At 46.6% G+C, this 21,426-nt stretch overlaps 1 protein-coding gene across 3 annotated transcripts in view; it reads right to left on the bottom strand.

Annotated features, from left to right (window-relative positions):
* The window catches only part of MMRN1 (multimerin 1), a 102,353-nt gene that overhangs the window by 61,737 nt on the left and 19,190 nt on the right, over positions 1-21,426 (bottom strand). For all 3 annotated transcript variants that reach the window (XM_053258249.1, XM_053258250.1, XM_053258251.1), the window contains exons 2-3: positions 14,833-14,952; positions 3,751-3,857 (exon numbers count right to left, since the gene is read on the bottom strand). In XM_053258249.1, coding sequence (XP_053114224.1) covers positions 3,751-3,857; positions 14,833-14,952 — 227 coding nt within the window. The remainder of the gene's footprint in view (positions 1-3,750; positions 3,858-14,832; positions 14,953-21,426) is intronic.

The following is a 21,426-nucleotide window of genomic DNA, read 5'->3' as shown; positions in this document are numbered from 1 at the left end:
GCTTCAGCAAGATAGATGTATCATGTGCTCTCAGACCACACCCTGGGGACTGATTCAGCTTCCCCTGGAAGATTCAGAGTCAGCACCTAGATTATTTGTCTTCAAATGATGGGTGTTGGGCCCACAAGTGAGTCATTCCTTGACCTAAGGTGGGTTGCATCCGTGGCATCATCACCATATCCATTCATTTTTATCCTTCCTTTCTTATGGTGGACAGTGTGTCTGAAAAGGTTGACATGAAGATGTATTGAACTAGGGCACAATCCACCAGGTTGTTCTCCTGAGCAAACTCCATTGAAATGAATGCTTTCCGTACTCCTCTTCAGCCTCATGCATTTCAGTGGGCTTGTGCAGGAGAACCTTCTTGTAGACTTCAGGAGAAGAATCTCTACTGTTGCCTCCAGCAAAATTGACCTACTGGGCACTACTTATCCTTCACTTACATTAGTCCTTCATCAGTGCCCAGATGTTAATTCTTCTACGATAGTTACCTGTCACCTTCATTTAGATTTCACTTTTCTTTCCTTGTTTTAATATTTTATACTTTAACCGACCCTGCCCACTCACCCAGCCCAACTAAAAAATTGTTAGATTCATCATGTTGCCTGGATTTATAGATGTAAAACCTTGGCAAATGAACAGACCCTATTAAAGTTCACCCCAAACCTTTACCTTTCCCAGTCATGTATAAGAGAGAATCTTGTTTCCACGGGGATTCCACTGCTGCCAGTATTAAGACTTCCCTCTCTTGGATGCAAACAGCAGTGACTTCTCTACATTTCTGCACATAAATTTTTAATCACAGCCTCTTCTCTACCGCCGGTGATTGAGTTCCCTACCGCAGCTAATGGCATTTCTTGTAATATTCATCCATTTAAAATATGTATGTGGATGCCATATCTTATTTTTCAAGGGTAACTTGTATAAAGCCATGAGCAAGTAATAGCAGTCATATGCCTGTTAAATGACTGTGCGTTTGCCACATATTTGATCACTGGGGCAATTGTAAAATATGGGCCTCCTTGCCTCAAACAGGCAATGTTTTACACAAGGTTGGTACAATAGGCTGTGTGGCATTTTGCCATCTGCCTCAGTCTTAATCCAAATGGAACTCGGGATATAAATTACCTTTGACTTCAATGGGAATGGGACTGCGTGTCTAAATGTATGCCCTCTGGCTGGAATATATTCAGAGATGTTTCTTTAAAAGTCAGAAGGGTCAAGCTGCTATAGGTGAATTAATTTTTAAACAAGAGGCATTCAGGAGGCCATGATTTAATATCCCTGAGTAATTACTTTATGAAATGATTCCTTGAACGGGGCAGGTTTTCTCTGGCAGGGCTGAATTAACCAATCAGTGTTCCCTTCCCTCTAAGGCGTGTGCATGTGCCAGTGCTCACATGTTTTTTGATGTCCACTCAGTTAATTTTGGATCTCTCTCAGGTTGAATCCGGAAGGCCCCATTCTGAATGTACTGTATGTGTGCACAAATTGCCTTGATACTCTCGCCCACAACAAAACTCATTCCACACACAGATTTTAAAAAAGTAGAGAGAACACTGTAACCAATATACTAACTAAGCTGCCGAATAGGGCCCTAACCAAACTGGGGCCACTAAAATGATAAGGATGGAACACCTTCCTTTTAAGGAAAGGCTGAAGCATCTGGGGCTCTTTGGTTCAGAAGCAGAGCTGTCTTGTGGTAATGAGCATGAATTGTCCTCTTTGCTAAGCAGAGTCTACCTTGGTTTGTATTTGGATGGGAGACTACATGTGAGTGCTGTAAGAAGCGCTGCTCCTCTTTTCCTGCTTCTGCTTGCATTTTTAATGGGGTTTTTTTGGGGGGGGAGTGTTATGGTTTTTATAATTTAGCTGATTTTAAGGTTTTAAATGTGATTTTTATGGAGACCTACTGTAGTTTTATTTTTGTAAAGCGTATTGAGATGTCTTATGAAAGGTGGTATAAAAACTGAACAAACAAATAAATAAGGGCTGTAGCTCAGTAGAAGAGCATCTGCATACAGAAGGTCCCAGGTTCACTCCCTGGCATCTCCACTTAGGGCTGGGAGAGACTCCTGCCTGAAAGCTTGGAGAGTCATTGCCAGTCAGTGTAGACAATACGGAGCTAGATGGACCAGGGGCATAGCAAGGTTGGAGTGGGCCCAGAGACAAGAGTTTGAAATGCTGCCCCCCTCACTGAAGCTCAGTTCATGGAGTAAAGAACTCTTCAATGAGGCTGAACAGTGGTAACAAAAGGCATAGTGAATATATATATCTCTCCTATGTGCCATACTAGAACATCATTCTAAATTATTTTTAAAAAGATTTTGTAAATTGTGGATGATGCAAGTCATTTAATGGTACTAGAGAAAGACATGCTGTTCTGGTAGCTCCAGGTCTTAATACTCACATCCATTTCGGAGGATGACTACAACTGAAGGAAGCCCAGGTGGGTGCACGGCTGGGGGAGTCAGTCATGTGACTTGCCTCTGGTGGCCCCCCCAAGGCAGTGGGCCCCCAGACAACTGTCTCCCCTGGCCCTATTATAGTTGCTTTTACTGTTTTTATTGTTGGTAGGTGTGTGTGTGTGTGTAAACAGCCTGGAGATGCCGACATCAGGCAAGCTATAACTATAATGAATAGATAAATAATTGTATGGAATTAATTGCTATGGGATGTGATGGTGGCCACTAGTTTAGATGGGATTAGACCAAATAAGAGAGGTTCGGTCTATTGCTGGCTATTAGTCATTACATTATTACCCCTCAGGGGTGGCCCAAGGTATTGTGGCACCTGAGATGAGGAACCAAATTCTGCCTTGCCTCACTCAACCGGTGGCGGCCAACTCCCTATCAAAACAACCCTTGCAAGTTTTGCAAGGGGCGCAGGGGGTGGGGAAAGTGAAGGCTGTCGGCAAACTTTGCAAGGAGTGTGAGAAGAAGTGCAAGGGTCAGATCAATTCCAAGCTGCTGCGATGGCTGCAGTGGGGGATATCTTGCCACCAGTAATTCACCGCTTGTCTTACCTCACCTATCAGTCAGAGCTGCTGCCAGTCAATGTAGACATTACTGAGATAGCTGAACCAATGGTCTGTCTTAGTATAAAACAGCTTCCTGTGTTCCTTTGCACCTGCATCAGCTTGGGAATTATCTCATTCTACTCTCAACAATTCCCAGGATCTGTGTGCATATGATTAGATACCCTGCTGAAGCTAAGCAGTTCTAGGCCCTGATCAGTTATTGCTTGTCGCCTTGAGTTCCTTGCTGGAAGAAAGATGGGGTATAAATGAAATAAATAAATGACTGACTTGCAGCCTAGTTATATGGCAATCACCTTGGTTTGCCATGTGGCTGCAGGGTTTCTGTTTCAGGACCCCTGTTGATGGTAAGGGCGGGTTCATATGATGCAGCAAGTAGGGGAGGGAGAACCACCAGTTCGCACTGCGAATTTGTTCCTGTTTCTGCTGCAGCTTTCGTGCTATGAAAACCCAGAAATGTTGGGTTGGTACAGGACATTCTCTGCCAACATTTCTGATTGTCACAGCACAAAATCAGTGGCAGTAGCAGAAACACTCACCCAGCAGAAATTGGTGGTTCTCCTGTACTTACTTGCCACTGTGTCATGTGAATCTGCCATATTTACGATCTAGATGAATCTCCATTTCCATCTGTCGCAGGTGGATTTGACTGCCTTGCAGGCTGTCTCAAACAGTTCATAAGGAAGGGTTAATATTTCCAGTGTTTCATGTACCTGTGGGCTGACACGTTCCTCCACTGTATCCTGGACAGCACCTCCATTCCAGTGATGTCACAATCATGTGTTTGATCCTGTAAGCTTGGTGAGTCCTTGACTGGGAGCTGCAAGGTGATTTGGAAAGCAAATGTTAGTGGGGGTCTGTCTCAGATGAATGGACATGATACAGAATGGTACATCAGTAATAGGCCACCGAGGGATTATTTTTGAAGTCTATTGATTGCATCCTGTGCAAGACCACAAGCGAATGCTTTTTACAGAATAGCCTCATGTCAGAGCAAGTGAAAATAAAGACTTCAGGAGCACAGCTAAAATGAATATAGAAAGGGGGGGAAATGCATTTGACCACCAAATTGTGGCATAAGTGGTAAGAAGTCATTTTACGACACACACCCACACACCCATTTAAATGTGCCCCGTTTCCTGACTCGTTCTTTCTAGCACGATTACTACTACGGATATTTATTTACCACTCTTCAAGCAAAGTTCACAAAGTGGTTTACATAGAAAAATAAACAATACATCAATAAGATGGCCCCCTGTCCCCAAAGGGCTCACAATCTAAAAACAACGCAACAATCACAACAAAATCTGAGCTTCACAACAAGACCAATTTCCAGTCGGTATTGCCCAAAGTCTAGTTTTGTAACCTTCAAAACCATTTCTTCACATTCTCGTTCACCTTCAGCCATTTTAAATATGAGTTCTAGCTTTGATGGCTTTGAGCAGGTACACAGTTGGAGCAGAGGACTAAGGTGTAGATTCTCACTGGTAGCCAGCTTCAGGCAGTTGTGTCTCTGTGTTCAGATTCACCCCCCTGAGTGCCGGCAAGTGTCAAGTTTCACATTATCTTGCCCCAGTCCTGACAGACCAAGGCAAGGCTTTCAGCTGATAGGACCTTGGTGTGCCACTTCCATAAGAAGAGTGTTGTTGGGTCAGGTTAAGGCCTGTCTAATCCAGCACCTGCATTTCTCATAGTGGCTCACCAGATGCCTTTGGAGTTCTACAAGCAGGAGAGAAAGGCATGCTCCTATTCTACTGTTGCTCTCCTGTAACTAGTGTTCAGAGGCATCCTGTCTCTGAAACTGGAAGTAGCCTATAACCGTGAAGTCTTGTAGCCATTGATAGACTTGTCCTCTGCTTGGAGAAGTTCATCAAACCTGCCACCTGGCAGTCTGGACTAATGGTCTGTGGTCTTTATGGAAGATTTATGGTCCATGTGGCTATAGCCTCGCAGGCTTCTGATATTGATCAGGAACAGGTAAAGTGCAGGGCTGTTGGAGTGGGGGTGACTGGGGGCAACAAGGAATCCACCTGGTAGCTGAATACTCATAAGAAAGCAAACAATAGTGCCAGGAGCCACCCAATGACGGCATGAGCTGTGGAGTCGCTGAACAACATCAGAGCCAGCAGCCCAGGTGGAAGGGAAAGAGGAAGATCAGAGTAGAACAGGAAAGCAAGAGGGTAGGGATGTGTGGAACCTGCATAGGGTTATTTAAATTAGCACAGGGCTGTGCTGAGGAGGAGACAGATGTAACCTGAGGGGTTAGCCTTGGCTCATAGTGAGAGTCAAGCCTAAAGGGTGGAGGCAGAGGCATTCTTAACCCTCGACTTTGTGGCTGAAGTCCAGGACCTCCATACACCCTGGGGTTCCCCAAATCCTCTTTGGTCTGTCCTGGGTGGTGTGGTTTGTGCCCTCAAGAAACCATGTGTTAAAAAATGATGCTTAACTTGCAACGGAGGGCAGTGTTCCCTCTAACAGGGATTCCCAGATCTTGACTACAACTCCCATAATCCCCAAGCAAAAGCCATTACAGCTGGGGATTCTGGGAGCTGTAGTCAACAACATTTGGAAATCCCTGTTAGCGGGAACACTGGTCAGGGTGTGTGGGGCTCCAAAGGCCTTTAGGTCCAGGCGCCAAAATTACCTAGGTGCACTTCTGGGTGGAGGCCCTGGGAGGAGAACAAATAGGGTACGGAAACTCCCTCCACATCTGAGGCACCATTGCAGGCTAGTCCCCCCAAAGGGCCCCAGAGGCAGGCTACACTGTGGCTGAGGGTTGGAGAACCAGGTTGGTGACAATGGCATTTACTGACTGAAAGACTATGAGGCGATGAAGGGGATGAATAGGTATTGGTCCACAGGGACTGTAGCTAGCAGCACAGCCATAATGACAACCGCATACTATGCTGCCTGTTGGGGATGATGGGCTTTGGGCCTGGCCTTCTCACCCCCATGGCCCCATGAAGCATATGGGAAGCACCAGGGGCTTAACAGCAGACACTCCTGGTCATTGCATCCCTGCCATGCAGATAGTCTTGTGGGACCATAAATGCGTTATTATTTTTGGCATAAGCATAATAAACATGAACGCTACCAAAGGACTGGAAAGTAGCAAATGTAACACTGATTTTCAAAAAGGGATCCAGGGGCGATCCAGGAAATTACAGGCCGGTTAATTTAACATCCGTTCCAGGCAAATTGATGGAAAGCATCCTCAAGGATAAAATTGTAAAGCACATAGAAGAACAGGCCCTGCTGGGAGAGAACTAGCATGGCTTCTGCAAAGGTAAATCTTGCCTCAGCAAACTTTTGGAGTTCTTTGAGAGTGGCAACAAGTGTGTGGATCAAGGTGATCCAGTTGACATAGTATACCTGGACTTCCAAAAAGCTTTTGACAAAGTTCCTCATCAAAGACTCCTGAGAAGGGGCTTATCATCGATAAGACAAAGGGAGACAAATTTCTCCTGACCCACAGCCTATGAGGGGCCCCCAAGGCCTGACCTTGCCCTCTCTCCACAGACAGGACTGTTCAAGATGGTGAAGGGAAGGGAAGGCAGGAAGGGAAGAGGTGTTGTCTCTTTTTCTGTGTCTTTCCCCCTCACAGGTCCTTTGAAAACAGGTGAGTGAGACCGTGAGAGCAGAGGAAGAGAGGTTGCCTCTGAGAGATGGGCGGTGCTGGAGACCTTCGTACTAAATGCTCCTTTGCAAGAGGATGGTGGTGGTGGAATTCGCCTCCTGATTAAGGGGATGGGGATGGACGTGTTGGCTGAGGCTGATTTTCAAAGAAGAAACAGCAAGGAGGTCAGGGAGGGGAATCGGAGCAGTTGAAGATGATATGATGTGAAATGTTTCAGTTCAAAAGGATGTGGATATTTTATATGCCCTTTTTGATATTAATCACTGAATTTTGTTTGTATATTTTTAATGTGATATTGTTCATATTACTGTTGGTTTTAAATGAACAAATAAAATATATTGCTTAAAAAAAAATCCCACCATGCTATGGCCCTGACAAAAACTGTTAAGCTTGGAACAGAAGCTTCCTTTGGAACCCAAAGAAGAGGGGAGATCTAGTCTTGTGGTAGCAAGCATGAATTGTCCTCTTGTATTTTACGAAGTTGATACTGTTGTATTATTTGGTTTTGCTGTTGTTTACACCTTGTAACACTCATGAAGCTTATGTTTCTATTCATCTTTTAGTCTTTAAGATGCCACAAGAGTTTCTTTTGTTTTCTCTTCTGTACTGTTCAGCATTTTTGGTTACCCTTGGGGCACCTTTAAAGCTGCAATCCTGTGCACAACTCAGGATGCTAAACACAGTTCAACAACAATCTGACTTTTGAGTAAACCTGCCTAGGATTTCACTGGAAGTGTTCTTTCATGACTCCCACTCAATAGGGCTTGAGGGGAAATTTCTGATGGATCACATATTAAATAAAAAAGTTTATTTTGCCCTAGTTGATAATCAGGATTGGGTCCCTTTATGAAGGACAAAATGAAGAACGAAGGTGCTTACAAGAGAAATGAGAAGACCATGACAAATGCCATAGGAATGGGTTATGCTCATTTCTCATAGAGGAAAGATCTCATTAAAAACAGGAGGACGAAAAGGATACCTTAAATTAAAAACAACAACAATGTAGAAGTCATCTTATCTGGCATTCTTGCCATCAGATTTTCTGTTTGCATTTTCATTCCTTCTCTGCATGGAAAAAAATGTGTGCATGAGTGTGGTGGACTAAGGGCAAACTGGGTAAATATTCAGTTTTAAGTAGCTAAAATTATGCTTTCAAGCTTCAGCATGACTATGAATAAGCAGCCGTGCAAATGTGTGTCATTAAAAGCATGAAATTTGGTTCCAAAATATTCATGTCCACTCAAAGCTTCCACTCAAGTGAGTCCCTAGAAACCTTTTTGGGTTTCTAGAGCCACAAATAATTAATGGAGAGATTTCCACAACCAAACTGCTCTTGAGGATTTGTTCGTAATGTACTTGTGGCTTTTTTTTTTAATCTTATCAATGGGCCCTGACCAGGACAGCTTTGCATGTTATGAACAAGCCACAACAGCAGATGCTTCAGTGACCTGAGCACCTGCTTTACATGCATCTGATGTAAGGTGCAAAGAAGAAGGCATGCATCTACCCGGCAGTGACAGGTGTGGCTCCTCATTAGAGAAGGGAGAGGAGAGCGGGTCTTATGGTGGAACGCATGAATTGTTGCCTTTGCTGAGCAGGATCCAACCTGGTTTGCTTTTGAATGGGAGAGTACATGCTAGCACTGTAAGATATTCCCCTTAGGGGATGGGCCGCTCTGGGAAGAGCACCTGCATGCTTGCATGCAGAAGGTCCCAAGTTTCCTCCCTGGTATCTCCTGATAGGGCTGAGAGAGACTTCTGCCTGCAACCTTGAAGAAGATGCTGCCAGTCTGGGTAGACAATAATGAGCTAGATGGATTGAGGTGGGTGCTTAGAGCACCTGTCCCCTGGAAGAATCCCCCAGTGCACTGCACTCAGCGTGCAGTGCATTGTGGGATTCATGGAGGCCAGTCATCCACGCTGCTCCTGGCAGCACTCGTCATGTGAGCACACGGCTTGCACACAGCCCAGGCTCAGAGTGGCTGTCTGGGAGGGTAGGTTGAACATGAAGGCAGGTGCCATTATGTGAATAGCCTTGTAGTGTCATTTTAAAAACACAAATTCATTATGATTTATTTTGAAATGTTAGGCTCCATCTTATTCCCTTAGGCTCAAGGCTAATTTTAAACATAAAAAACAATAAAATATGCAATAGAAACATAGCATAAACATTCATACCAAATGACAGCAGCAAAATCACAGCAATTACACACTGCCAACACAGCCAGCCAAAGAGTAACTGAGGGAATGATATTTTGGTGAGAAATGGAACTTAACTTACTGCAAAAGTCCCACAGAAATCCAAATAACTGGTTTTGCAATAGAACTCAATAAAAGACCATTTCATACAATATGCTGAGACTCACCTGGGTTTTGCCAACAAGGGGCCTTCCAGATGTCAAAAAGGTGCAGGATGTGAGAAGTTGTTTGTGCAAATTCTAAACATGAGTGTACTCACCTTCTACACACTCCTGCAGGCATCTGTCCTACTTCCCAGCATAATCTCACAATCTGGTGATGCGATATTCAGATGCAGAACAGGGACTTTGCACAATTCTCACAGCATCACTTTCTGTCCCTTCTAAGAAGAACCAACCCTTTCCTCCATTTCCCAGAAAAGTAGTACACAGCTATTCTTGGAAGGCAAGGTCTGGTCAACAGGTGGCACTGCAAAAACTGTGCAAGGTCTCTGCTTTGCATCTGAACAGAGCGTCAATGTAAGAACCTGCTATAAAGTAGGATAGAAACCTGAGAGTTTGTGTGGAGGGTGAATATGTGCACATCCTGTATCTTTTGAATATGTGCACATCCTGTATCTTTTTGCCATCTAGAAGGAGCCTAAGTGTACACTCAACAGAGAGATGCTGCCAATCATAAAATCCTTGGGAGTGTACCTGTATGACAGAAACATGTCTGTGACATTCACACTACATTTTTAGGTGTGCAAATAGAGAATGTAATGCAGTGCTTCTTGGCCAGTTGTGGTAAAGAGTGCCACTTGTGGTATTTCACAAGCACATGGTACTTGGCACTGTTGTCATGGAGTCCACATGACACTGCTCTGCCTGATCCAGTCCTGCTAAAAGTGGAGGTGGCTGGAGCAGCAGTGCACGGGTAGAAAGGGGTGGTTATGTAACAGTTCAGCCTTTCAAAAGAGGAGCAGGTTGGGCAAGAGCAGAGGGAGAATGAAGAGTGGAGGAGAGAGCAGAAGGCAGCAGCAATTAGGGAAGCCTCAATGGCTTGATTATCAAGCCAGAGGTTGCTGGTTCAAATGCCCGCTGGTATGTTTCCCAGACTATGGGGAACACTTATATTGGGCATTAGGGATATGCATGGAAATGGCTAGCCCGGTTTGTTACAAGTCCAGACTGGACTCAAACCTGACCGGACCAGTTCAGTCCGGCACCCTTTAGAACCCCATGCCGGTTTGGTCCAGGGAGGTTTGCAATTTTTAAAAAATGTTTACCTTTAGCCCCTTCGGGGGGTTTCCTTTAGGTTGCAGGTGTGTGTGTGTCTGCGAAGGTTCCCCCTCCCCCCACCAGCCTCGTCCATCACCACCACGGCCCATTTTTGTATGCTACTGCAGTGGCCATTTCCGCCGCACATACGCAAATGACCTCTGCGAGGCCTTGGACCATGCTAGGCCTCACAGAGGCCATTTGCACATGCGCGGCGGAGAAAATGGCTGCCATGCCAACATATGGAGGCCCAAACGGCCCAAAAAAGGGAGTAAGATGGGCCACGGCAGTGATGAACGAGGCCAGCGGGGGGAGGGGGAACCTTCCTGAACACCACCCCCACACAGCCTAGAGGAAGCCCCCCAAAGAAGCTAAAGGTTAAAAAAAATCGCGAACCCCCCAAACCATCGGGAGTGTGTGTGTTGGTCCGAGGTCGGACCGAACAGCGGGGTCGGGGTTCAGTTCGAGTCCCGAACCATCGAACCAAACCAGTTCTACATAGAACTGAAATCCCCTCGAACTGTTCGCACATCCCTATTGGGCATCAGCGATACAGGAAGATGCTGAAAGGCTTCATCACACACTGTGCAGGAGGCGGCAATGGTAAACCCCTCCTGTATCCTACCAAAGACAACCACAGGGCTCTGGGGTCGCCAGGAGTCGACACCAACTCGATGGCACACTTTACCTTTACCTCTCATTGCACAAATGTAACTGTGAGGCAAGCCACCCACTTCCGCATATAGCAGCCATCTCTGTTGGCAGCAGTGCTTGGAAAAGCGGTACCCACAAAGATAGTACTCAGAAAAGGGAGACTCACAAAGAAAAGAGTATTCAGAGAAGGGGTACCCACAAAGATGGTACTAAAAAGGGATAACCGCACAGATGATACTTGGGAAAAGGGGTACCCACAAAGATGATACTCTTAAATGTGATACTTGCAACAACAACACAAAGTCAAGAAGCCCTGATAATGTACGTGAAGAGGCCCTTATGATGCTCCTTCACAGATTACATTTATCCTATGCAGAGGTAACCTTGGTGCAGAAAATAACATGTTTACCACAGTGTTTGAATTTGGTGTTTATTTTGCTGCTAATAACATGTTCAAAGTCTCCTTGCTGCCATCTGTCACTGAGCAAGCAAAAAGATTTGAATAGCATGTCAGGTTTAGATAAGTCTTTAACCAGTTCAGCATTACAGAGTTTTCCCATCCTCCTCCTCCTCTTCATTTAAAATCTTTCTACCTACGTTCAGCTCTGTCAGAATAAATAAGATGTCTGGTGTGCGTTGGATTGTAAATCTATTGCACCCAGCTCCTTACGTTGTAATCTAAGGTAAAAGGAAGCCTGACTTTACTTAATGAAGAAAAGATTCTGTCAGAAATCCATGCACAGTTCAAATACAAAATGGCTCTGGAATCAATTCTTCTGTTAATCTTGGTGGGAGACTATCACTATACGAGGGGGAGAGTTGAAGATTGGAAAGGCTTTGAGTTTTATGAGCAGAGTTGGACTAGATTTTAAATTGCTCCTGGACCTCAATTGTATCGTATATATGGGCAAAACAGCCACCTAGTGGAAAACAATGAGCTGAATGAATAGCTTTGTAAGTAGGAATGTGCATGAACCGCAGTTCAGCCCGCAATTTGAACACACAGTTTGGTATTGCAGATTGGGAGCTTTAAGAAAGTGGAGAGCAGGTCCTTACTTGCTCTCTGCCACCCCTTCCAGCTTCCTGCTGGGGTGGCATGCATCCCAAAAAGCTGTGTGTAGTGCCAGCAGGCACATGATGCCCGTGCATGCAAGGACGCCATGTGTGTGGGGCTTTGGGGGATGCATGCCACCCCAGCAGGAAGCTGGAACGGGTGGCAGAGAGCAAGTAAGGACCTGCTCTTCACTTTTTAAAAAAGCTCCTGAACTGCAGCACCAAACTGTGCTCGAACCGCGAGTGAAATCACAGTTTGTGCACCTCCCTCTTTGTAAGGTACTAAGAAAACCTCCACATCCTGCCCTAGGATTAGAGAGCTGGTAGATGTGTTCCATCCACAAAGTATGGGCACTTAATTTTCACCTGGGTAATTAGTTCTCTCAGTTAGCCACTTCTCAGCTGGCCCCACGTTTCCGCACATGTATTTCTGAAGCAAGGATGAACCACCAGGAGGTTTTACAGACTGGGCTTCCCCTCCTAATCGACTTCTGATTGGACTGTGCCAGTTCACATATTCGCTGGATTTAACCCGACCTCCCTGCGGGCTATCAGGGACCGGGACAGACAGGGCTTTATTTTTCTCCGAAGGGATGCTGTGGATTCTGGCTTAGCCCAAGCTATGTCCCAGGTTCAAAAAAATCCTCCATTTCCAGCAGCTTTTGAAAAAAAACTCCGGGCCTTCTGCTTTCTCCAAAGGTGTTGATGGAGGTGCTGATGGCTAAGCGAAGGAGGTGCTGATGGCTATGCGAATGGTCTGTCTAATCCCTCGAACTAAAATGCCTCGAATCTGCTGTGAAGCAGATTTTCTCTTCAGATACCCCAGGCATAGAGCCGTTCGTGAAAAACCTCCAGGTGCTTTTTGCCCAGGCTTCGCACACAAGATATACAATTCTGGCTCAGCAATGACCAAACACTCCTTGTGCTCACCTTGGAATCACTTGATATTTACAAGCTTCTCCAAGAACTGAGAAAAAAAAGGGCTGGGTCATTGTTCAATCGTAAAGCATATGCATTGCAAGCAGAATGTATTTGGCTCAATCCCCACCACCTCCAGACAGGGCTAGGAAAGATCCTGTCTGAACCCAGAAGGATCCAATCATGGTAGGCCAAACTGAGGCTCCTAACCCTGGGTCCTCAGATGTTGTATTACAATTCCCATCATCATCTTCAGCCATTGCAGCTGGGGATGATGGGAGTTGTAGTCCAAGAACATCTGGGGACTCATGGTTGGGAACCAATACTAACCTAGATGCTAAACAGATGGTTAGATTCAGGATAAGGTAGCTTCATGTGTTTACATGAAGCTTGTCTGTTTTGATTAATGCCCAGGTTTTGGATGAGAAACACATGAAATACAGAGGACCAGTTGAAAATGTGCTGTCTGCATGTGGGCAGCGTCTCATTTTACAATCCAAATGGAGAAGTAGTTTTTGATGCTAAGTTCATAATATAACCAAGAATTAGGAGCAGGACCAATTCATATCCAGAACCAGGTAATTAAGGACTTTGCCAGCATCACTACTGCTATATAGGAACAGGAGGTCCCCTGTGCCTGACTATGGCAGAGAGCCAGCCTATACTCCTCTTGGCCCCTACGGGGGGCTTGCTTCTTGCTTGTCAGCTCAATAGATTAGAGGCAAAACCACCCCAAGCCATGGGGTGGCTTGTTGCATATATTGTATCATACTGAGCCGGGTCTCACGGTCAGTGAGACCCGGTTTTTGTGAGTGCGCGGGGAGAGCAGGCTAAGCCCACTCTTCCCACACACGAGCAGGGAGGGAGCCCTGGGCGGCTGGGGCAGCTGCCCACACGATTGCCGGCGCTGTGACGGAGCCGGTGGGGGCTTGGGAGAGTGGGGGCCGATTGGCCCCCGGAAGCTCCAGCATGCCCTGCGCGAGCATGCAGGGCATGCTGGTGAGACCCCCAGAGCCGAGAGGCGGTTTTTCACCTCCCCTCTGAGGGTCTTCTTGTGAGTAGCCATGGCGTGGAGCCACACCGCGGCTACTCATGATCAGGAAACCCGGGTTTGCAGAGTGCTCGCTCCGCAAACCCGGGCTAAGGGGAGGGCTACAAAAGTGGGCTAGCTGCTTGTAAGCCGAGCCTTGTGGTTTACACCATCAGCAAAAATCAGGCTAGGCTCTCCTAGCCCGATTTTTGCTGATTGTGAGAATAGCCCCACTGTCTTCTTGTGAGGACTTGCTCATATCTGGAGTTGTCTTGTGGCACACTTGCTAAATAGTTGGCCACCAGTGGCCTAAAACTTCCCATGATACTTCAACTCTCCCAGCACTTCTGGTTTCACAACTTAACATGGCCTTCCTTTGCACCTGCCTCCAGAACGAAGCCATGAGTTGCTGATGCCAGTTCCTCTCTTCAGATTGGCTGCTCAGCCATGCTGTTGCCCAATAGGAAGTAGTGGGAGAAATCTGGGAGGTTTCCACAGCCTCTCTCATCTTCCTGTCATGGCCCTGATCTCAAATAACAGCCAGGACTTGTATCCCAAGGGGGAGCTTGTGGACAAAACCCCACCACCACCACCTTTGGCCTAAGGTGCCGGACCCAAGCCTTGGCAGCAGGGATGAACCAGGCAGCAAGGCCTGAAAGTCTGAGCTCAGAATCCCGAGACAATCTCCCCTGAGCCTGATTTATCCATGAGGTCAAATTCTTCAGGGTCCATTTTCCAGCATCAGGCAAGAGATGGTGGAGAGGTAGCAGAGAACTTGGCTTCAGGCCTGGGGGCTACCCCCTTAAATATCTTCACTTTGCAGCTGAAAGATGGAGCCCGAGTGAGGTAATTGGAGCCAAGAGACCCAGAAAGTGCTGGGTCAGAGCTAGTAATCCGTCAGATTGCAGTGTCCCCTCAGGAGTTCTCGGAGGTCCTGAAAATCAGCTTTGCTTGACCTCACCCCATGTGGAACCAGGACAGAGCAACCCTTCATTAATCTGAGACTCATTAAAAAGCACTTATGTGTTTTAAACCACGTTACTTACTTCGTTCCACAGGGCCCAGTAATCCACGAGCATGGCTTGGCTTTACCCGATACATAGCTTTGCACATTGTCAACCACTATGGTGGGCTGCAGTCTTGTGTGAACATAAGCACACCAGTTCCTGTGGAAGCAAAATGAGAAAGAAACAAATGAAGATTTGATTTATTTTTTAAATGGAGCATACCTGACACAATACAACACGAATATTGGCATGAGGAAGGAAGCACAACTTTGGGGAGAACACTAGGCGGAGACTACACAAATCTGGTTTCCAGTCCCAGCCTATGCCACCAATTTCCTAAGCAACCCTGGGCAAGTTATTTGTCCGCTCTGTGCTGCTGTTTTCCACCCGCAAAATACAGATAATAGCTTGATACAGCAAGGGAGAACCCATATAAGAGCAACATTTTTAGTGAGTTGCAAATGCAAACAGTCACACATTCCCATAAATATCACATGATGCTTATCAAAGCCCTGTTAAATTTGTGGGGTGCTTCTTTTTATGCACCTGGCGTGGGGAAGTATATCCACACCTAGGCTACCAGTTTTCTATATGATTAGTTGCCTGTGAGTACAGCTGAACTGAGGCCAATATTTCTTCTTGTCTTCCTTTCCCATATTGCCCATTTAGAGTGCCATCTTAGTGACTATTATAGCTGTGAAGCTTAATGCAGTGAAGGGGGTGGGGAGACCAAGCTTTTAACCTCAAAACACTTATGGTGATGGGTATTCAAGTGAGGTCTAAGCTGACTAAAGCACTTGAGAGTCAGTAACATGAACAAAAAGGGGGAGGGAATGAGGAAAGGGAAGAATTAAGATCTACCTACTATATAGTGATGCTATGGTCTAACAGGTCACACGTTACCCACTGGAGATGCTGAGGGTTAAATTTGGTACCTTGTGCTCACAACACACAAGTTCTGCCACTGGATTATGGCTCTTATTAAAAAAAAAGGCAGGTTCACACATAACACGAAACCTCAGGGTCCCCCAGCCTGAGATATGGAGGGAACGTGGAGCTGACGCTGTAGCAATCACATATCTTGGTTTGTCGGGAGTTGTCAAGTTGAGCCAGAGGTATGCCCCCTGGATGCTATCCCAGCCTGCCCTGGATGCTATCCCAGCCTGCCTTGTACTGCCCTTCGACTGGCAAGCCTTCCCTACGTCTTCCCCTTTGCAGTCATTAGTCCCAATGGCAAAGGGGGCTGGCTGACCTGGAACAAACTCATGAAGAGCATGGGTTCAGATATCGCATACATCTCAGGGCAAGCAGCACTTGGTTTGGGAAGCTGATTTCAAATCTTGGTTACACATCTAGGTTTGAGGCCTCGAGTAAACATCCTGTTCCTGCCTTGGTGTTGGTTCAGATCACGGGTGTAGCTATACTTAAGCAAGAGGGGGACAAATGTCCCTAGGCCCCCAGGGCAGAAGGGGGCGACCAGCTGAGCAACAGTTTGCTCTTTGCTTTCCCCCTCCTGCCTCTCCAGAGAAGAAGGTGGAGGTAGAGGGGCCCATCTTCACATTTTTGCCCCAGAGCCCACTCTAACCTTGCTATGCTCCTGGTTCAGACAGTTGCAGTCAAGACAGTTACCGACTTTGCAGGGACATTCCACGTTATGAGTGAACCCACCCAATGTGTAATAAACCACCATCCAAGCAAAGGTTGGCCAACCTGAGGCTCTCCAGCTGTTGTTGGCCTACAACTCCCATCATTCCCAATGGCAATTTATTTCTCTCCAGCTGAGACATTGGGAAGGGGAGCCTGACTCCCATCACATCTTCCAGTAATTCTACCCAGGTGCAATTACTTGCCCTCCTGCTCATGCCAAGCAATGATAGGAAGACCCAGGCAGTGTCATTGAGTGGGTCCAGAGAGCTGGACACAGACTGCACGCAGATTTCCGGGGCTGGTTGTGTAATTGGTGGGTGCTTATTCACTTCCATCCAAAACTGCCATCTAGGGATGTGCATGAATTGTGTTTTGAGATGCGATTCAGGACACAGCCTTTGCCCCTCTAAAACAGAGGAGAACCAGTGCATACTTGCTCCTCCACTGCTCGCTGCCACTTCCTGAATAGGCAGTGCTTCTCCCAGCTATCTTCACATGCCGGTGGCACTCTCCCCCAGCTGCCACTGCATGATGCTGGCACACACATGGTCGCCACACATGTGCAGAGGCCATGTGCGTGCCAGCATGGCACAGGGGCAGCTGGGGGAGAGTGCCACCGGCATGTGAAGATAGCTGAGAGGAGTGCGCCTATTCAAGAAGTGGTGGTGATCAGCGGAGGAGCAGGTATGCACCTGCTCTCCTCTATTTCAAATGGGCAAGGGCTGTGTTCTGAATCACGTCTCGAAATGCAATTCATGCACATCCCTACTGCCATCTGCATTTACCCCGGAATATAAAGTTGATGCTGAATAAAAGGGTACTGCCAAATCTTTGCCACACTTCCATTCTGTTTGTTGTTTTCCCATTCTGTGAAATATTTTACTGTTAAAGAACACATTCGGAGCCAAAGCGTCTTGTCTAATGTCTTTGATGTTCTTTCTGCTGTGCTTTGCATGGGCTTCAAGGGATTTACAGCAGGACAATCATTCTTTTTAATTGGCATGTGTACATAAAAGTCAATATTTCTGTATGAGGCTTTGTTTACATTGCTTTTGCTATAATAAAGTTGTAGACTTCATTCACTGGTTGTCTTTTGTGTTGTGCTTGTGTAAGAGAGAAGCAGCTCAAGCCTTGGCTTGAAATAAAGATGAATTATAGCATCACTGGGGTTGTATTTCAGGGAAAAAACTCCGACACTGGAACAAGGGATTTAACCCAGAATCTCTCTCTCTATAAAGCTGCTTTGGCCTCACTCACTGACATGGAACTCCCAGACCAAACCATGAAACATAGAAACATGCCATTTTACAGGTAGGTTCCAGTCTTTACCCAGATTATGAAAAAAATGTAAAACCCCAGGAAAATCGATTAATTTGCTGGGAAATGTGGGGAAACTCTCCTATTGGAAATGTATGAGGAATGAATCCTTCCAACAAAGTTTGGCAGTTTTCTCAGGTATTGTTTAAGATGGAAAGTCCAGACTTTCACTGAATTATGAAGCAATGCACAAGCCATACTTTTCCGGTTCACTGCATTCCAATCCATGCCAGATTTCCATGGAAATTGCTTAGGGAATTGAAAAACACACACACAAAAAGCTTAAATACTGTCAATTTAAATACTGTGTTCTAAACACATAAACTTCTCTGGACATCAACTAGCAATGAGTGAAGGGAGAGTGCATGGCCATTTTGTGGTACAGGAGGGATTCTTGCAAACTGCAAGCCTGTTTTACTAGTATAGAAAGATAGATACATACACACCACACAGACACAGACACAGACGGGCAGATCCAAACACCCCTGTTCTTTACCACCCCATATGTTGATAATGAACATTTTTTAGTTTTCAGTGGAGCTGACAATTTCTACCAAGAAGGCTGACATCAACCCCGCCCCCAGAAGCCCCCTTGGAATCAGGGGCAGTCCTTTCATGAGGTGAGGCAAGATGGTTTCCTTGGTTAGCAGATTACTGCTGCATGATACCCCCTGCCACTCCATTGAAGCTGCTATTTGGACCAAACTGACCGTTCCAAGCTCCGCACAGAGCCCCTCTCCCCATACTCTTTGCAAAACTTGCAAGAAACATCAGGAGAGAACAGGGATCAACTTTCCCTCCCCCACCCCACATGCCACTTTCAAAGCCTGCAAAAGTTGGTTTTGAAAGGAGGATGGTCCCCACCAGGGGTGTGGGGCAAATGAAATGTGATGCCTTGTCTCGGGCACTGTAATACCTTGGGCTATCCTTGCTTGGAACAATGATGAATTGTGATGTAGTGCCATTCCCAGGGCATTCTTTGGGGTAAAATCATGGATGGCCAAAGGGGTACTGGCCACCAAAACCTTTCTACCACAGAGTCTGCCACCACTGTAAAAGTGCCAATAGAAAAATTTAAAAGGACACCTTTGCAGTTGTGTGACACAATGTCTATTGGAAATAACAGATATTATGTCGCGCAACATTGATTGCACAATTTTAAGTTACAGCAGAAACCCCTGGTCCACAATTGTACTAGTGATGCTTGAGACATGCACAGAGACTCGGGTGGTGCTGATCTTGTCTGTAGTGGCCATGTGACTGTAGGTTGGCCAGATTTCTGTACATATGCCACTGTTAGCCATGTAGGCACTAATTGGTTACACCCTGCTACTGATGCATTTTGGAACCACAGTGTTGAAGCTTTAGCAAGTGTTTTGACCTTGTTCAGCCTCTGGAGTCTGTCCTGAGAGTTGATAACAGTGGTAATTTTGGGAAGCAAGGTACATTGAACAAAAAGATCCAGGAACATTCTTGCAGGAATCAAACATGAGATGAACGGAATATTAGAAGCCCTGGCTGCAGCACTATAATCCAAAGGGAGTGTCGTCTGTTGGCTTAAGGGTTTGGCCAGACTTCTGTGCCTTCTATCCATATGGTGCACTTGGCAGCCCAGGCACTAATTGGTTACACACTGATATGTTTTGGAGCACTCGTTTCTCAGTATGCATTCCTCCAGCTTCTCTGGACCACCTTGCCTGATGCTGGCAAGATGCCTCCATTCTGTTCATTTCCCCATCACCGTGCCAGTCATGTGAAGATTTATTCATATGAGATGAGAACACCACTTGCCAGTTGACTTTGGCAAACGGCAAATGCATTGGGCTAGGCGAAGTTCCCTTCTGCACCTGTGAGGCAGGAAAGTGTGATTATCTTCAGCTTGCAGATCTGTGGGGGAGGGAGAAGCAAATAAAACACTGTAGCCCACTCTCTGCCAAGACAACGTGATGGACTGGAAAAGAGGCCAGAAGAAGTCAGAGGGAACTGGAGGCGCTTATGCCAGAGTGGATTTCAGAGAGGAACAATGAAAAGGCTCTGTGTTTCTGGCTTTGTTTTATTCTTGGAAAGGTGGGTTATGAATTTGAAGGCAAAGGGTCAGTCAGTTCAGAGGATGCATCCACCATCAGTCCTTTCAAACATTTGGGGAAGGGGCACGGGTGTTATATGTTCCTTCCACATCCAGCATACTGCCCCCCTCTGCCTATTCACGTGGGGGACAGATCATCTGAGCCATCCCTCATCGCATGGATGAAATATTACAGGAGTGTCAAACTGCAGCCCTCTGACAGTTGGACTACAACTCCCATCATCCTCAGTCGCAGTGGCCAGGACTGATGGGAGTTACAGGCCAACATCTGCAGGAGGGGTGCAGTTGGACACCCCTGAAATGTTACTTTAAAATAGTATGTTGCTGGCTGGTTGAGGGGCAGTTTGGATGAACGCCAGCATTCTTTAGGCAGCAATGAAAAGGGGGGCTAGATGGGGGAAAACACTCCCCACACTGTACTCCCCCATGTTTGAGAGGTCTGGTGGATGTAGCGTCCAAACCATTGTGTTCGAGAACTGGAGGTGCTCAAGGGATCTCTGCTGAAGCTGTTGAATATATTTGTGTATTTACTAGAGAGGCCTGAATTGGAAAATGTGTCTGACTAATTGAAATCAATAGATGAAATTCATATCCTCGTCCCCAATGTGATGCCTCTAGAGCAGGGGTTTACTTGGCTAGGGATGTGCACAAACCCGTCTGGAGGCCCTTTTACGGGCTTCCAAAAAGGTTCGAACACCTGGCAGTTTGGTCAGTTTGAAGGCGGGAGGATAACTTTAAGGGTGAATGAGGTGTACTTAGACACACACACCCCACTGCATTTCCCCCGCTTGTGCTCTCTGTAAAACCGGTCAGACGGGGCAGCAGTGTACCTCCCTGCCGCCCTGTCCTCTCCTTGGACCGGAAGTGACTGGAAGTAACTCCTGCACATGCACACATCGGCACAAGTGCATGCATGTTACACATGCGCCCAACATGCGTGCACGCACAGGTGTTCAGCATGCGCACGTGTGCAAGTTACTTCTGGTCAGAGGAGAGGATGGGGAGGCAGGGAAGCATGCTGCCACCCTGCCGGACCTGTTTTACAGAGAGTGCCGGCAGGAGAAAGGCGGTGGGGGGTGGATAAGTGCACCCTCCCCCCCTCAAAGTTATCCCCCCTGCTTTCAAACAGGCCCCCGCCGGTTCCGTGCACATCCCTACCCTTGGGCTCCCCAAGGCCATGTGTCTGGGGATGATGGGAGCTGTAGTCCAACAAGAACTGGGGATTCAAGGTTGGGAACCTCTGCCCTACTAGAGCGTTGCTAAGTACTTGGCTAACCTACCTGCAGACTTACACACTTTCCCCCTGCTTCTCAGCCCATGGCTTACTCTGTCTCTTATTTCAGCTCCCAAGGACCTAGGACTTGTAATCTTGGCGTCCCAACTTTTGACTCTTCTTCCTTTTCTGCCCTTAACTGCCCCAACACTCTAAACATAAGAACATAAGAACAGCCCTGCTGGATCAGGCCCAAAGCCTATGTAGTCCAGCATCCTGTTTCACACAGTGGCCCAACAGATGCCTCTGGGAAGCCGACAGGCACAGGATGAGGGCATGCCCTCTCTCCTACTGTTACTCCCCTGCAACT

Source organism: Hemicordylus capensis, chromosome 5 (genome assembly GCF_027244095.1).
Source record: "Hemicordylus capensis ecotype Gifberg chromosome 5, rHemCap1.1.pri, whole genome shotgun sequence".
In the NCBI taxonomy this organism is placed as follows: Eukaryota; Metazoa; Chordata; class Lepidosauria; order Squamata; family Cordylidae; genus Hemicordylus; species Hemicordylus capensis.
The sequence above is the reverse complement of the archived record's forward strand: the minus strand, read 5'-3'. Positions and strand labels throughout refer to the sequence as shown.